Source organism: Condylura cristata, unplaced genomic scaffold (assembly GCF_000260355.1).
Source record: "Condylura cristata isolate star-nosed mole 26May11 unplaced genomic scaffold, ConCri1.0 scaffold00023, whole genome shotgun sequence".
NCBI lineage: Eukaryota > Metazoa > Chordata > Mammalia > Eulipotyphla > Talpidae > Condylura > Condylura cristata.
This window is the reverse complement of record NW_004567124.1, coordinates 26,466,760-26,481,784: the sequence shown is the minus strand read 5'-3', so window position 1 is coordinate 26,481,784 and position 15,025 is coordinate 26,466,760. Positions and strand designations below refer to the sequence as shown.

General features: G+C 55.9%; 2 protein-coding genes across 3 annotated transcripts in view; one reads left to right on the top strand and one right to left on the bottom strand.

Moving 5' to 3' along the window:
- The window catches only part of PAK6 (p21 protein (Cdc42/Rac)-activated kinase 6), a 9,623-nt gene extending 3,960 nt beyond the window's left edge, over positions 1-5,663 (top strand). Inside the window, exons 3-8 of one of the 2 annotated variants that reach the window (XM_004687922.1) lie at positions 2,133-2,630; positions 2,741-2,874; positions 3,183-3,309; positions 3,408-3,533; positions 3,976-4,110; positions 5,496-5,663. In XM_004687922.1, coding sequence (XP_004687979.1) covers positions 2,133-2,630; positions 2,741-2,874; positions 3,183-3,309; positions 3,408-3,533; positions 3,976-4,110; positions 5,496-5,663 — 1,188 coding nt within the window. The remainder of the gene's footprint in view (positions 1-2,132; positions 2,631-2,740; positions 2,875-3,182; positions 3,310-3,407; positions 3,534-3,975; positions 4,111-5,495) is intronic. The other variant, XM_004687923.1, reaches the window with a different exon arrangement.
- A 5,252-nt stretch (positions 5,664-10,915) lies between these two features.
- Positions 10,916-12,070, bottom strand: ANKRD63 (ankyrin repeat domain 63). Its single transcript, XM_004687921.1, has one exon. It carries the CDS (start codon positions 12,068-12,070, stop codon positions 10,916-10,918), a length of 1,155 nt encoding a protein of 384 aa, XP_004687978.1.
- Positions 12,071-15,025: the final 2,955 nt, after the last annotated feature.

Below are 15,025 nucleotides of genomic sequence, written 5' to 3'. Positions count from 1 at the left end.
AAAAAAATATTTAGTAGCATCTCAGCCACCTCCACTCTAGAAGCCTGCGGCTTCCCTCAGATAGGATCACCCTACATCCTTCCAGATGTAGCCAAATACCTTAGAGGACAGTTACTGCCCACTGGAAACCACAGCTTTTTTTTTTTCTTTAAAGATTTATTTATGCACACAAGAACTGGGGTACAGACCACAGGTGGGGTAGTGGTGAGAGAATTCACCAGAGACAGAGTGGGGAGCAGAACAGGCAGATCTACTGAAATACACAGCAGAAGGGAGCAGAGAGCAAGACAAGAGAGGTCTGCTGTGCCATATGTGGACTGGCCAGAGATGGAACTCAGGCCATAGCAGTGACAGCACTGAGACTTAACCCCTAGCCCACCAGGGAGGCCAGAAAGCCACTGCTTTAGTCAAGCTACAACACAGATGGACAGCATCTGGTTCCCTCCTATTCCCCCATGCCTCAGGGAACCCCAGCCCAAGCCAGCAACCAGCCTTCTTCACTTCAGCATATCCCAGGAGGTGGCTCTAGACACAGCAGCTCCCATAGCAGCTGTCTGTGCACTGATGCCCTGGGAGATTGGGCCACTGTGTCCCAGACACAGCTGCAGGTGGGTCTAGGACTCTCGTATGGGCCTGGGCAGCTTAGCCCTCACTGACTAAACAGCAAAAGGACAAGGGGAGTGAGAACAGGACGGCCAAAGAAGTAAGATAATTGGAAGCTTGGATTTACAAGTAGTTCCCCTTAGAGGCAGAAGGGCTTAGTCAGAAGAACTCAACAATCAGTAAACACCGGTTCAGCACCTACTGTGTACCATAGGCTGCATTATAGGTCAAGGATATGTGACCAATAAACAGTAGGTCTGGGGTGAGGTGTCAGGCTGAAGTTGGGCCTTACCCCTCACTGTTTGGGGGTGCTGGGCAAGTTACTCAAGCTCTCTGAGCCTGCGTCCCTTCCTCAAATGTGGATAATAGTACCCAGGGGATAATAAAACAGCCCACAAAGTAATGAGAATTAAATGAGATAGTACATTTAAAGCCTGTGTCAAAATGGCAAACCCTCAATAAGTAGATTTTTTATTTAAAAAAATTATGACATGGCCTCTGCCTTGGGCCACATATGGTCCTGCTCCCAAAGCCCACAGCTGGACCAAAGAAGGGAAAGTGAGGTATCTTTGTGATTCTACCAGGCTTCTTGCCCAAGGAGAGATGTCAACCACGCAAGTAACTCCAGAATGAATCGAGTCCTTACAATGAATTCCATCTTTTGTCCTTTTTTCCCTTTATTGGTGTGGTTTAACAAGTTTCATCTGGCTCTTTTTTTGTGGTTCATTAAGTAAAATGTTGCTCCCTCCTCCTACAAGGCTAGCAAAAGGACACTTGGGAAGTAGGAACTGCTCTAGGGAGCCCTCAGGGAAGCTCCTAACCCCTAGCCCCAAGACTTGGCTTTGCTTGGGCCCACCCTCTAGATTCCAGAGATTCCAGATATCTTGGCACCAGGTCCCCAGGGCCCAGCTGAGCAGAGCCCCCTCCCCCGGCCCCCACCCCGAGACTACTATGGTTGGGGTCAGAATCTATAGCACAAACAAGTAGACTCTGAGCTGTCCTGCACAACAGGACTACTAGACCCCTGATGTGGCTTCCCTTCTTTTTTCTGGGCTCAAGTCACCCACCCCCACCCCACATTTCCCAAAGCCTCCAGCACCCCCATGGGGGCCCTTGGGTGGGGAAACTGCAGGATTGAAGAACTCCTTGACCCAGATTCCTTAGTCCATACTAAAGAAGCTTCCTGGTGACCTCCCTGGGGTCTAACTGCCAATTACCCAGAAACAAATTCCCAGCACAGGGCGCCCTAGGGGCTTTCTTTGTCTTCCCTGTCTCAGCTGCTGTTTGGTCTGCTCTCCTGGGGCCACTGGAGCTGATTTCCCTAGCTGGACAGTGGGTTGGGTGGATTGACGGTGGGTTGACTTCAATTTCCTTTGAGAATCTTTACCCCTAGCACCTCCCAGTTGGTTCTGACACTTGCTTGCCCCAGTCCCACTCTGCCATGTCCAGAGGTGATGGCAGTCACCCCATGCCTCTGGGAGGTTACTCCAATTGCTCCCACTGCCATTTCTGTTTTCTCTATCTTGCAGCCCAACTCCTCCTTCCGGCCACCTCAGAGAGACTCCCCGCCAAGCCTGGTGGCCAAGGCCCAATCCTTGCCCCCAGACCAGCCCATGGGGACCTTCAGCCCTCTGACCACCTCGGACACCAGCAGCCCCCAGAAGCCCCTCCACACAGCCCCAGCCGCCTGCCCCCCACCAGGCCGGTCTTCCCCGGCAGGCTCCCCGCGCACCCGGCATGCCCAGATCAGCACCAGCAACCTGTACCTGCCCCAGGACCCCGCAGCAGCCAGGGGTGCCCTGGCTGGCGAGGACACAGGTGTCGTGACACATGAGCAGTTCAAGGCTGCACTCAGGATGGTGGTGGACCAGGGCGACCCCCGGCTGCTGCTGGACAGCTACGTGAAGATTGGCGAAGGCTCCACCGGCATCGTCTGCCTGGCCCGGGAGAAGCACTCGGGTCGCCAGGTGGCAGTCAAGATGATGGACCTCAGGAAGCAGCAGCGCCGGGAGCTGCTCTTTAATGAGGTGGGAGGAGAGGGTGTGGGGTGCAGCGGGGTGCACAGAGCCAGGCTGGACATCTGTGAGCAGGGCAGTGGATTGTGTGTGGCACTCAGATCTCCCCGCCTGTCCCCCAGGTGGTGATCATGCGGGACTACCAGCACCTCAATGTGGTGGAGATGTACAAGAGCTACCTGGTGGGTGAGGAGCTGTGGGTGCTTATGGAGTTCCTGCAGGGCGGGGCCCTCACGGACATCGTCTCCCAAGTCAGGTGGGCAACTGGGAGGGCTGGGTCCTGAGTGCTGGTGGCCCCCACCGTTGCCCTGGCTGGAATATCAGACAGCCTCAGGTTCAGCGGACTTGGGGGCTATCAGGTCATCCTGAATCCCTCACCCCATCTTTTGGAGTTAGAAACACAGAGGCCTTGGGGTAGGGATGACAGGTTCTGCAGCCCTGTTTCCACTAGGGCTCTCGCCTGACTGGGGTCCCCTATAAGGGGCAGCTGACCAGCCCATGTGCCTTGCAGTCCTGACAAAGTTAACATTCTCTCCTGCTGCTGGCCCTGCCTTCCCTGTCCAGGCTGAACGAGGAGCAGATCGCCACTGTGTGTGAGGCTGTGCTGCAGGCCCTGGCTTACCTGCATGCCCAGGGTGTCATCCACCGGGACATCAAGAGTGACTCCATCCTGCTGACCCTCGATGGCCGGGTAGGGCCCTCCCCGCCTCTCCTTGACCCTTACTTCTCTGCTCCTGCCACAGCTCCTCCTCCTAGTTCATCACTTTCTCCCTTTCAACCCCAACCCAGGTGAAACTCTCGGACTTCGGATTTTGTGCTCAGATCAGCAAAGATGTCCCTAAAAGGAAGTCCCTGGTGGGAACCCCCTACTGGATGGCTCCTGAAGTGATCTCTAGATCTCTGTATGCCACTGAGGTAACAGTTTCCTCCGCTTCCCGGTCTTCCAAAAGAGGCTTGGGAACAGTTTTTCCACTTAGGGTCTCATCCAGCACCCTCCAGCAAAACAGTCCTGGTACTTAGTTCCCTCCCCACTGCCCCCCACCTTGGCTTATCTGCTCTTGCTCATAACTTTGCTGCCACAAAACTGGTCCTCAGAATGTTCCCCACCAGCTCAAGGAAAGACTGGGTATGAACAGGCTTGCCCCTGTGTGGTGGCCTTCCTGAGAGTTGCTACCAGGTGTGTCCCTACAGTCAATGGTCACTCAAGCAGGAAGTAAATGACCTCAGGGAGAGTGGCCAGGAAGGAGACTGACTCACCAAGCAGACCTGGGGCCAGCAGCTCCTTCTCCCTGCAGCAAGCTGGGATCAGGGGGGTCCCACTCTGGTCAGTGGGGTCAGGGCCATTCTTCTCTTGCAGGTGGATATCTGGTCTCTGGGCATCATGGTGATTGAAATGGTGGATGGGGAGCCACCCTACTTCAGTGACTCTCCAGTGCAAGCCATGAAGAGGCTCCGGGACAGCGCCCCACCCAAACTGAAAAACTCTCACAAGGTCAGTGGGTGCACAAAGCGTGAGCTTCAGGTGCCATTCTTCCTGAGACCTAGGGGAACAGAGCCCGGGCTCCCAGCCTTTCCCTTCCACAGACACCAAAGGGTCTGAGCTCCTAAAAAGGGCTCTTGTTTCTTCATGTAACACCTGCATCTGGGGGCAGTCACATCTCAATACAAACTCCTGTGGTCACCCCAAGGTTCCACTCACAGCCGTATAGCAGTCACTGCTAGCAGGCAAGTGTCAGAATTCCTCCTCAGGAAACCCTGAAGTCCTGGGGAGGAATCTAATAGAGCAGGAGCCCCTCTCCCCTCCCCTGTCAGGGGAGCCCATCTAGGCTACAGTTTTTCCTAGTCTATCACACAAATCGCCTTGTCCTCCATCTTTGTACATCCAATCGCATCTGAGTCCGTTTTCCCCTTAAAACAAGTGAGTATGTGTGTGTATATTTGTATTTAACCCTTTGCTAACAAATCCAGCCCAAATCTGTAGGCCTTACCAGTGGACACCCCCTGCTGGCCGCCAGATCAGCACAGGGCTGAGAAATGGCACTGCCCTCTGGTGGCCAGATAAGAAATGTCCTAGAGGATTGAAGTCCAGTCCCTAAGCTGGCAATAGTTGTTCCAACAGTTAGATGGGTGAACAGACAAAAGACACCTTTTGATACACCTGACCCTTTGGGGCCTTACACTACTTACCCCAAGACTAATGGACCAAGACTAATGGACCAGGGAGACTTCCAACTGACTAATTCCTCAGAGGAGGTAGCCTTGTGTAACCAAGCAAGACAGCCTCATCCCAAGGAATTTGGCTTAAAATGAATCAAGATATGTCCTTGACTTTGACACTAAGGCTTACAGCAATAAAGACATCTCCTTTTTAGGTCCCACCTGCTTGTTTCCTATTCTTCAAAGTACTTCTTTGTCCCCGGACTTTTTTTTTTTTTAATCTCTGCTAAAGTTCTACTTGGAGCCAGAGCACACACATTTTATCCTTCTCCCCTTTTGCAGAGGAGTAAACTGAAGTCTAGAAAAAATTGCAACTTGTCAAGGTCAGGGACAGACCTAGGACAGGCTCCCTGTTGTATGCCTCTTCAGCAGAGCAGAGCCACTCGGCTGAGCCTGAGCCCAGGAAGCAGGATGAGGAGCGGCTGCATTTGCAGCTCAGCTGCCCCTGGGCAGGCATCCTAGTTCCATTGCTCAGAAGTTCCCCCTGGAGGAACTAGAGCCATGCTGTCTTTCCCTACTTGGTCATCTAAAAAGTACAGTGCCTGGGAGTAACCAGAAGTAAAAGAATTCAAGACTTTCAAAAGATGGTGTGATCAGGTTGACAGTGTACCCCAAAGTGATTGCAAACCATGGCTTCCTCCCACTTCCCGGCCTTCACAGGTTTCCCCAGTGCTGCGAGACTTCCTGGATCGGATGCTAGTGCGGGACCCCCAGGAGAGAGCCACCGCCCAGGAGCTCCTGGACCACCCCTTCTTGCTGCAGACAGGACTGCCGGAGTGCCTGGTGCCACTAATCCAGCTCTACCGCAAGCAGACCTCCACCTGCTGAGCCTCCCCAGAGTGCATCTGCCGCGGTGTCCACAGGCAGGGGACACTGGGCAGCCAGCCTGCCTCAATCTCTCAGTATTCTCTCCAAAGATTGAATGTGAAGCCCCACCTCTACCCTCCTGCCCCTCAGCTCACTGGGCCAGGCCGGACCTGCCCCCTCGGTCTCTCTCCCTCCCAAGTGAGTCCCCAGTTGCCTTTAGGATGATGGAGACCCTTTCTGCAGGATGACCCTTTGTTATTTGCACAGGGATATTTCTAAGAAACTCAGAGACCAGCGCTCCAGACCATTGAGGTCAGTACAGCAAATAAGGCTGCTGTACTTTTTTAAAGGTACTGGAACTTTAGCATCCCAGGGCAGTTGGCCCTTCTTCACCAGGATACCTGCTGTTCTCAGCTCCAACTCCAAACTCTGGGTCTCAAGAGGACCACAGGGAAGGTTTTTATTGCCTGAATTCGTCTTCCTCCCTGTGTCTGACTTCCTGAAGGCACAGTCTCACCTGTACCTACCTGCTTCCTGACCCTCCTATACCAACAACACTTTCCTACCCAGCCTGCTCTGAACTGTGAACAGTCTGCTCCAAGGCTGCAGGAAGGGGAGAGGCATTTTCTAGATGAAAAGAGAAAATAAGGTTGTGGTAAAAGTGGTCTCACTTTACAGCATTGAGAGAATGCTTCCTCGCGCGTGGGTACGTGTGTGTGTGTGTGTATGTGTGTGTGTGTGTCTCCCCAGCTGGTTTCAGTAAGGCTTCCCATCCTCTCTCCCATGAAGTTCTGCTCTTAAGGGACCTGCTCTCTTGGCCTAGCTTCCCACCTCGTTAAGTCCTGTTTTTACCTGACCAGTGAAGAAGTCTGTATGTATGACTTGCACATATCCTGGGGCCTTGGCGGATTTCTGAGTTTCTCCTGTACTGTGGCATCTGGAACCAGAGACCAGAATGCTAAGGGGAACAAACTATGTGTTACCCATGAGCTTCATCTAAAAAAACCAAGTCTTCAGGGACCCATTCTTTTCAAAATCCTGGTCTGGAGGAGGTGAACCAGCTCCCAGGGATCCATCACGCTAAGAGAATGGATACCCCATTTGTACAAACCATCAGTCCCTGACTGCCTCCTCAGACACCTGTCTCCTTGACCTGCTTCCCACCACCCTCCTCCCCACCTTCAGGCTATGGTGAGACAGGGATTTCCAGGGAAGAACTCCTGGAGTCTGGACCCCATCTAGATAATATTTTTAGATTCCTCTGCTCCCAAGTGGAATGCTTTGGGGCCAAAAAAATAAAAAATAATTGCAAGGACTTTTTTTAAGGGTCAGAGTTTTAAAAACAAAAGCATCTTCCCTAGAAACTTTTGTGAATTGTTTGCATTTGTGCCTGTTTTAAATTAAACTTAAGTGTTCAAAACCTCAGGGCTTCCTGTTGTCTCTGGGAATGGAGCCAGCCCATCTTCAAACTGTATACACCCTGGAGTGGATGATTGGTGGGGCCCTCCCACCTCCCCCATGTGAGTGCCCCAGTGGTCACCCTAGTCCCCAGAAAACCCAGCTTCCTGCTGGCCTAAGGGATTGAAATGAGGGTGGAGAAGAAGGGAAACAGGAAGTAAAATGTCTTGGGAGGAATGAGAAATAGGGTTCCTTCCCAAAGGAGAAGGGGCCAGCCAGGAAAGCCAGGACCCAGGCCATGCTTGCTGATGCTGTTGGGACTCTTCTCTGGCCAGTTGAAACCCATCTGGCCACAGGGCTGATGGCCACTTTTTGTATCAGCTTCTCCCTTCCCCCATTTGCTTCTCACTGGGTGAAAAGTCAGAGGCTGCTATGCTCAAGCTATCCATAGGAAGAGACCCGGAGGCTGCTCCCAGTGAGAAGCAGCCTCTGTTTTGGTCCTCAGACCTGAGAGAGACTGAGGAATTATGAAAGAGCAGTGCAGTAGCTAGGGGTCAAGAAGCCTGGGTTCTAGTCCTGGGTGGGGGCAGTAGATAAAACTACATTTCAGTTACTAGTTCTGACACTGCTCCCAGTACTTCCTGAGATCTCATCCTATCCCCTAACTCAGCATTCACAGGAGCACGGAGGCATGCAGACGGCTACCCACAGCATCCGCACCCACACAGTTGCCTTGGGCCCAGCACCCAGTCCCGTCAGCTCAGTACAAAGCAGCACCCATGTCTTACCTTCAGGAGGCAGCCACATTGGGATGGGCAAGGATGGAGGCTGACAGAAGGCAGAACCTTCAGAGGAAGCAGGCACACCTTTCCACCTCTCCAGAGGGAGCTCAGAGCCAGGAGCGTAGGCAAGGCAAAGAGAGGCCAGTTCTCGCAACTGAACAATACTGGATTTATTAACTACTCTTTTGAGTTCTAAGAGTCCTTCCAACATAGTGTCATTCCAAAAGCGTGTGCACAGGTCATCGAGACTCACACACAAACCGGTACCGAGCTCCAGGGGCCTGGGTGACTCTTCACGGTGACGAAAGCAACAAGAGTTGGAAAAGCAAAATGTTTAGAAAAGTCTCTTCTAAAGCGGAGACAGCTAGCGAGGACCCCAGGCTCGATGTCCAGGAGTGACAATGAGAGGAAGTTGAGGAGAGTGAAATGTAACTCGTTTGAGATCTGCACAGAGACGGGCCTGGTAAGAAATCTGCCAGGACTGCAAGTCAGTGAAACGTACGATTCAGCTCTGACAGGAAAGATCTGTTGTGGTGGTTTAGAAACATCACTTTCAAACACCAAGCTCTTGGTGACTCCATCAAAAGGAGTCATCGAGGTGGTTTACTCAAATAGAGGGGCCCAAGGTGACATTCAACCAGAAAGCCACATGTCAGCCACACTTGAAAAGATGACAGCACCTTCATCACAATGTGCAACCCAGACCTCGTGGTGTTTTAAAGAAACCAAAATACTTGCATTCTTACACCATTAAGAACTTCTTGAAAATTAAACACGGTTGAAAAGGGAATAAATAAGCAAGCAAGGATCAGAAAAAAGGAATTGGTGCTCGGGGTGTCCGATAATTCCCCCATCCCACCTCAGACCCCCTCCCTCTGGCTTTTGAGATGCTTCAGTATTGATCACCAATCACTCAGACACTGGGGCTGAGGAGAGGCACATGTTTGGGGACAACTGAGTGAGGACTGGGCAAAACACCCCAGAAAACAAATCCCATCAGAAGAAAACTGTGTGTAATCAGCAGGTGCCCACGTCCAGAAATCATGAAGGGGAGGGTTGGAAGCTCCAGGGTTTTTTTGTTTTTGTTTTTGTTTTTCCAGAAGAGAGCAGGAACTCTAGGGACACAAGGTTTTCACTTGGAAAGATCCTGGGGTCTTTAGCGAAGGGTCTGAGCTCCTGCTACACCAAATGCGAGTTTTGTTCATTGTCCCTCACTTCGCAGCTGTGAAATGACTTCAAGTATCCGGATTTAATATACTACAAGAGGAAATGGGTTAAACTAACACAGAGGGAGAAGTGCACAGCCGGGATCTCAAATAAAACCTCAAGTCTGAATTCCCAGCCGGGGCGCAGCCGAGGAGCAGCCGAGGAGCGGGGTGCTGCCACAAGGGGGCACCAGAGATCACGCCCAGGGAGTGTGGGGCGGCTGCCGCCGCCTCACTGACCCTGGTGGGGTGGACGGATTGACGAGGTACCCCGACGCCTCCACAAGGCCCACTCCTGGTAACCCACCTCTCACCCCCACGCCCGGTTCCTCAGCACAGGTGGTTCTGCCACTGGGCAGTTCCCTTCGAGTTGCTTGTGAGAAACCTCCGGTTCTGCCAAGACGAATGGATCAACGTCTTGAAACGTCCCAGCACTGGTAGGCGAGGGGGCTGCACGCTCAATCTTCGGGGGTTCGCAGAAAATAGCTACCCGGATGCTAACTAGCGCTTCGCGGGGGCCCTGGGGCTCACGCTTCTCCCGGCTCCCTCAGCCCCCATCACTGGGCCTCTGTCTGAGGTGAGCGGGCTGCTGGGAAGGAGGGGGCAAAGCAATAGGCCGGAAAAGGGCCTTTAGCCTCCTCTCCGCGGTTGCCCCTGACTCACTAACCTGCCCACTAATAATACTGAGCCTGACTGAGTCGCCCGCGTTGGGGCAGAGGCAGGGGTCCTTGGTCTGGACCTCTGGCATCCATCATCCGCCCTGCCCTCCATTAACCGCCCAGCGAGAAGCAGGAGCCTTTAACAACCCCCTTCCAGCTCTTGCTGGAGTTTGATGTAATTTAAACCGGGACCTGCGGCTCGTGTGGGCTTCGGACTCCCGCGCGCCGCCGCCGTTTAACGTGGCAAACACTTCAGTCAATTATCCCCCTCGCGGAGCTTCTATTTAAAGAGACATTGTCAGGTTCTTAAGCCTCGGATCAGACCTGCTGCTTTCTGCTTCACATACAAAGACTCAAAACAAGAGTTCTTTGAGCACTGGAAGAAATACAATTAAGCAAAGCCTTCGCAACCGTTCCACCCTGCGGGAGCACCCACGTGCAGGACCGGGAGCTGGGAGGCGGGGAGGGTGAGGGGGCGGGTAAGTGCTAAGTCCTTTCCATTTCAAGCCTCTGGGAGGGAGAGGAAACGGGGCTGGGCCAGGAGGGGTGAGACCTCAAAGATGGAACTCAAATGCAACCCGGGTGAACAACAGGCTGGTTCAGGGGCTGGCACCTGGACTGGGAAGAGTGGCAGTGACCCCACATTATCGATGAAGTTGAACCCTAGTTTCCCCCTCCCCAGCAGAGGCAGAGAAAACTGGAATTACCCAGAAACTGGTTCAGGAGATAACTGGCATTCAACACAAGGAAGGGGGTGAGGGGGAGGGCTCTTATCTTCTTGAGGCTGGAGTTTCTCTCCAGAAAAACTTAACCTCTAGATCAATCCAAGGAAGAGGGAGGAGGGTAGGCCTTTGTTGTCTACTCTTCTGCTGCCTGGCTTCCAGGGGGGAACGCAGAACCCTAGAAGGGAACACAGGAGAAACAAGTCCACCATCCTGGCTAGAAAGCTGTAGTCTATGGGACCAGTCTCCTCCTAACCTTCCAGGGCAGGAAAGGGCGGGTACAGGGATGATGACTCTGGCAGGGACCACCAATAACCACACACACAAAAAAAGAAATGATAGGGGTGTCTTTCAAAGTGGGGGCATCTAGCCCTGGCAGTGGGAACAGCTTCTGGGATTAAAAGCAGGGAAACTACCAGGACCGTGAAGGACCTGGAGGAAGAGAGAGAAATCCCAGATGAGCAGAGACGGCAGGGATGGGGCGGCAGAGCTCAGCCTCCAGGCTGTTTACCGCTGAGCGTGCAGCACCACGGCCTCTGTGTCGGCTTGACAAGGCTGAGGCCCAGGCACTGAGTGTGGCAGAGCGTTGGCCTCTAACTCCGGGCCGCTCTCCGACCCAGTGGCCTCCCCGACGAGGCTGGGGATGTCTGGAGCTGTGGAGCGTCGGCGCAAACCCAAGCGGCCAGAACCAGGGCCACCCTCCGGGTGAGGGCTAAGGCCGACGGGGGCTTGCACTAAGGTTGGGGGCGCTCCCTCCAGCACCTCCTGCGAACGCCACCGCCCGCTCCCCGCAGACTGGGGGGAGTGTGGTCGGGCCATCAGGGCTCCCGCCCTCAGTCGAGCTGCCTCCTCCTCGGTCACTGAGCCCAGTGCCAGGCTCATGCTCCGGCCTAGCTCGGGTCGCTCACCGCCCTGCCCTCGGTGCCGGCCAGAGCTCTTGCCCCCAGAACCAGCCTCACCGCCGGCGCCGTGCCCGTGGCCGCCCGCCGCTCGTGCAAAGCGAGCCAGGAGAGGCCGCGGCAGGCGGCGGGGGCTGGGTCGTCGGTGCTCGGGGCTGGGCGCGGGAGCTGGACGGCCAGGGGGGCTGTCGGAGTTTGAGCCCCGGGCAGCGGCGGCTGCGGCTGCCCGGCCCCAGGGCCCGGTGAGGGCCTGCACGCAGGTCCCGTGGCCTCGCGCGGCTGCCAACTGCAGCGCGGTGAGGCCCGCACGGTTGGTGCGGTCGAGGCGCAGGCCGAGGCGGCGGAAAGAGCGCACCAGGAACTCCAGCACCGCCCCATGGCCACACGCGGCAGCCCACATCACCGGGCTGTTGCCCGCCGAGTCGGCCGCCTCGGGGTCGCCGCTGAACTGCACCAGCAGTTGCACCGCGTCCAGGTGCCCGCGCTCGCACGCCAGGCTGAGCGCCGTGCGGCCGCGCTCGTCCCGTAGGTTCACCGCCGCGCCCTGCTCCAGCAGTAGTCTCACGAAGCGCGAGCGCAGCGCGGGGTCCGGCAACCCCACGGCCACCATGAGTGGAGTGCGGCCCTGCTCCGCCCGGCAGTCGATGATGCTGCGGTCCAACGCGTCCAGCACAAAACGTGCCAGGTGCACTTTGCCCGCCTGCATGGCCTCCAGAAAGGTGCGAGTACCCGCTCGGGGGCACAGGTCCTTGGGTTTGAGCATGGCCCCGGCCGCCGCGCCCAGGCGGCCCGGCAGCTCCGCACGGGGGCGCCCTGTTTCCGTGCCCCGCGGGGCTCCGGCCCCGGCAGGTGCTCTGGTGTGGCTCCTTCCGCGCGTGGGCGGCCGCGGCCGAGGGTCCCACTTTCGTCCCCCTGAGGCTCCCGCTGCCCCGCCGCTCTCGGGTCTCACGCCTGGTATCCTGAGGCAGCGTCGCTGGCCGCCCGCCCGAAGGTGTAGATTTCTGGCTACTCTGAGCTCCGCGCCTCGCCCGCCACCAGACGACGGGAGCCAAAGCTCGGCCCCCTCCTGATCCTCTCGCGGCTTTCCCCGTGTCCGGCGCCCCTCAGTCCCCTGTGGCTTGGAGCCGCGCCACTCACCCGCAGCCGGGGCAGCGCCCGCTCCCCTGCTGAGACGGTGGCGCCCGCGGTGCGCGCCTGCCTCCAGCCCTGGCGGGGCGCGCGGCTCCTCAAGCTGCTGGCGCCGCTCCTCCGCCTCCTCGCCTCTCGCGGGGGCCGGGCCACGCCGGGGCGCTTGCTCCTTACTTGGGGGGCTCAACAGCGCGGGAGCCGCCGCCTGCCGGGAGCCTTGGCTTTGTAGTCTCGGGGGTCTCCATGGCAATGGCTGCCGGGGAAGCGGGCTGAGACGTCCCGGCAGAAACGGATGCCCTGGGGAGACCGCCCCTGACCTCCACCCCTTCGTGGGCCACGATGTCGGGAGCGGCTCCTCCTCCGCGCTCCCCTGGGGCTGCCGCGGCGGTTGCGGGGCGAAGGCGGAGGCTGCTCGGTGGGGGACACATGCACCCGACCCGACCAATCCCAAAGTCACAGTCTTCTCTCCCCGCCCTCCGCCCCCTCAGGAGTCGGGGCTCAGAGCGCCTTAGAAACTGGCGGGAGCTAGTTTCCTCGACCCGTCGGGGAACACCGAGGGCTGCCCTCAGTGGTCGAGGTGGAAGGAAATGAGGACCCATGAGTACAGGACTGGATTATAAACGAATTGGAGGTGACGCGAAAAGTAGACGGGGAGTCATCTGGGGGAGGGGCATCTACGTTGTGCGCGAGGTGGGGGGGCGCTCAGTCTGGCTGGGAACTGCCACTCGAAGTGTAGCGAATCACGCACTCACACACAATTGTTCCTCCCGCACACGCTCACTCGAGCGGGGGTGGGGAGCGCGCGCTCCAATCTCAGACGTCTCCAATCCTGACAAAGCGCCCGCAAGCCGGCTCCGGGATGCTGGGGGAGCGGGTGGAGCGGAGAGACGTGGAGCCGCCGCTTTAGGATCCCCGAGTGCTGCCGCCGCACGAGCAATTCTGGGTCGCCTCTTTGGGACCCACTGTCACCTCGGAAAAAGCTAGAAATAACGCACAAGACTCCCTCACAGTCCAGGTCACGAAAGCACACCTAAGGCACAGGGCTCCGACCTTGACCACTAGCTGACCCTTTCGGAGAGGAAGGAGAAGAGAGCAAGAGTCAGCAGCTTGTGGGAAAATGACTGCACCCCCCCCCCCCCCCCTGTCTGCGGCTTGGGCCCTGGAGGGAGGGAGCTGGGCAAAGCTCGGCAGTAGCAGTCTGGACACCACAGAGCCTAGGGTAGGTGGGAGGCAGTGAGTGGTCGGAAAGTAAGGAGTGACTCAGGTACCAACTACACATTTCTAGAGATTTATCACGAGCCAGTTATTGTGTTGCCTGTTGTGGGAAATACAGAGGCAGAAGAGGTTCTGGATGGAAGCGTGATATACCCCTCTCAAGCCTGAAGAGAAGACCCGGGTATAAAAAGTAGAGGTGACCTATCACCTGAGCCTGCATTCAACCTAAAATACAACCAAAACAGTACTTAAGGGAAGTGGACTATGGGGCTGTAGAGCTGTGGGGTGGAGGCGGTTCCAGAACTGAAGAGGTCTTCAAGGATGTGTGGGATCTGGCTGCTCAGAAATAAGGAAGCTATCCCAGATTGAAGGAACTACAGAGAAGAGGGGGGAAAATACCTTTGGGGATAATATCAACGACTGCTTTAAGGGGTTCTTTTCCATGATACAGGAAATGGGGAAAATAAAGGAGACTTCAGCTTGGCCAGAGCAGTGACTCGATGCTTTGCAGGACTAGCGCCCCCTGAGAAAGATCTGAGGTGAGAAAGAGACTTGGCTCTGGAAAGAATACAGTGGACCCAGGAGGGTGAGTGGCCGGGTGACCACAGGCCCCTGGCACCCTGAGTTTCTGGCCTTTTTTCAGCCCCCAGACTCCAGGGTGATCCTCCTGCACCTGGGGCCCAGCTATGGTATAGGAGCTGCCATGGTCCCCTCTCCTGGGGGAGCATGTGGTGAACCCCTGCACACTCTGGGAAATCCCCCTTCTTCCTTTTCACACTTTTGAGCCCCCCAACCCCCTTCTCAGGGTTCTATCTTTGACCTTAGAGTTAAGTCCTAACTTGAAGGTATTTACGAGCACTGTGGCATAGTCTCAACTGCTGAATGAGGCCCATAATACTGGTCCCATCTGCTCCTTGCAAGATAATGCTTGAGTGTTAGTAAAGTGCTACAGGATAATTCCAGGTACAGAATGCACAATCCACCCAGGACCTGGTGGGGCCCTTCCTGAGCTGTCATCCAAGAGTGGGTCATAGACTCCCCAACTCCAGCAAGGATGCAGGGAAGCGTTCCCTCTTCACTTAACAGAAGAAAGGTTTTGCTTCCCTTCCCTCTTTTACATGATGGAGGAAATTGCTTTCATGCCTCCTTTTTCTGTTTCCAGGCTCAGGGGAGGGGTTACCCCTGGAATCTCTGTGTGGCAGGCCCACCTGGCACGCCAGGCAGTGACACTCCCTAGGTGGAGGGTGGCAGCCACAGGAACTCAGAAAAGGTATCTCATCTCATGGGTCCTATAGAACCATGCCCCCTTGTCTCAGACAACTCCACTTCCTTTAAGTCCTTGTTCCCTGTGGAGGATGGAAACAGTACCCAGGAA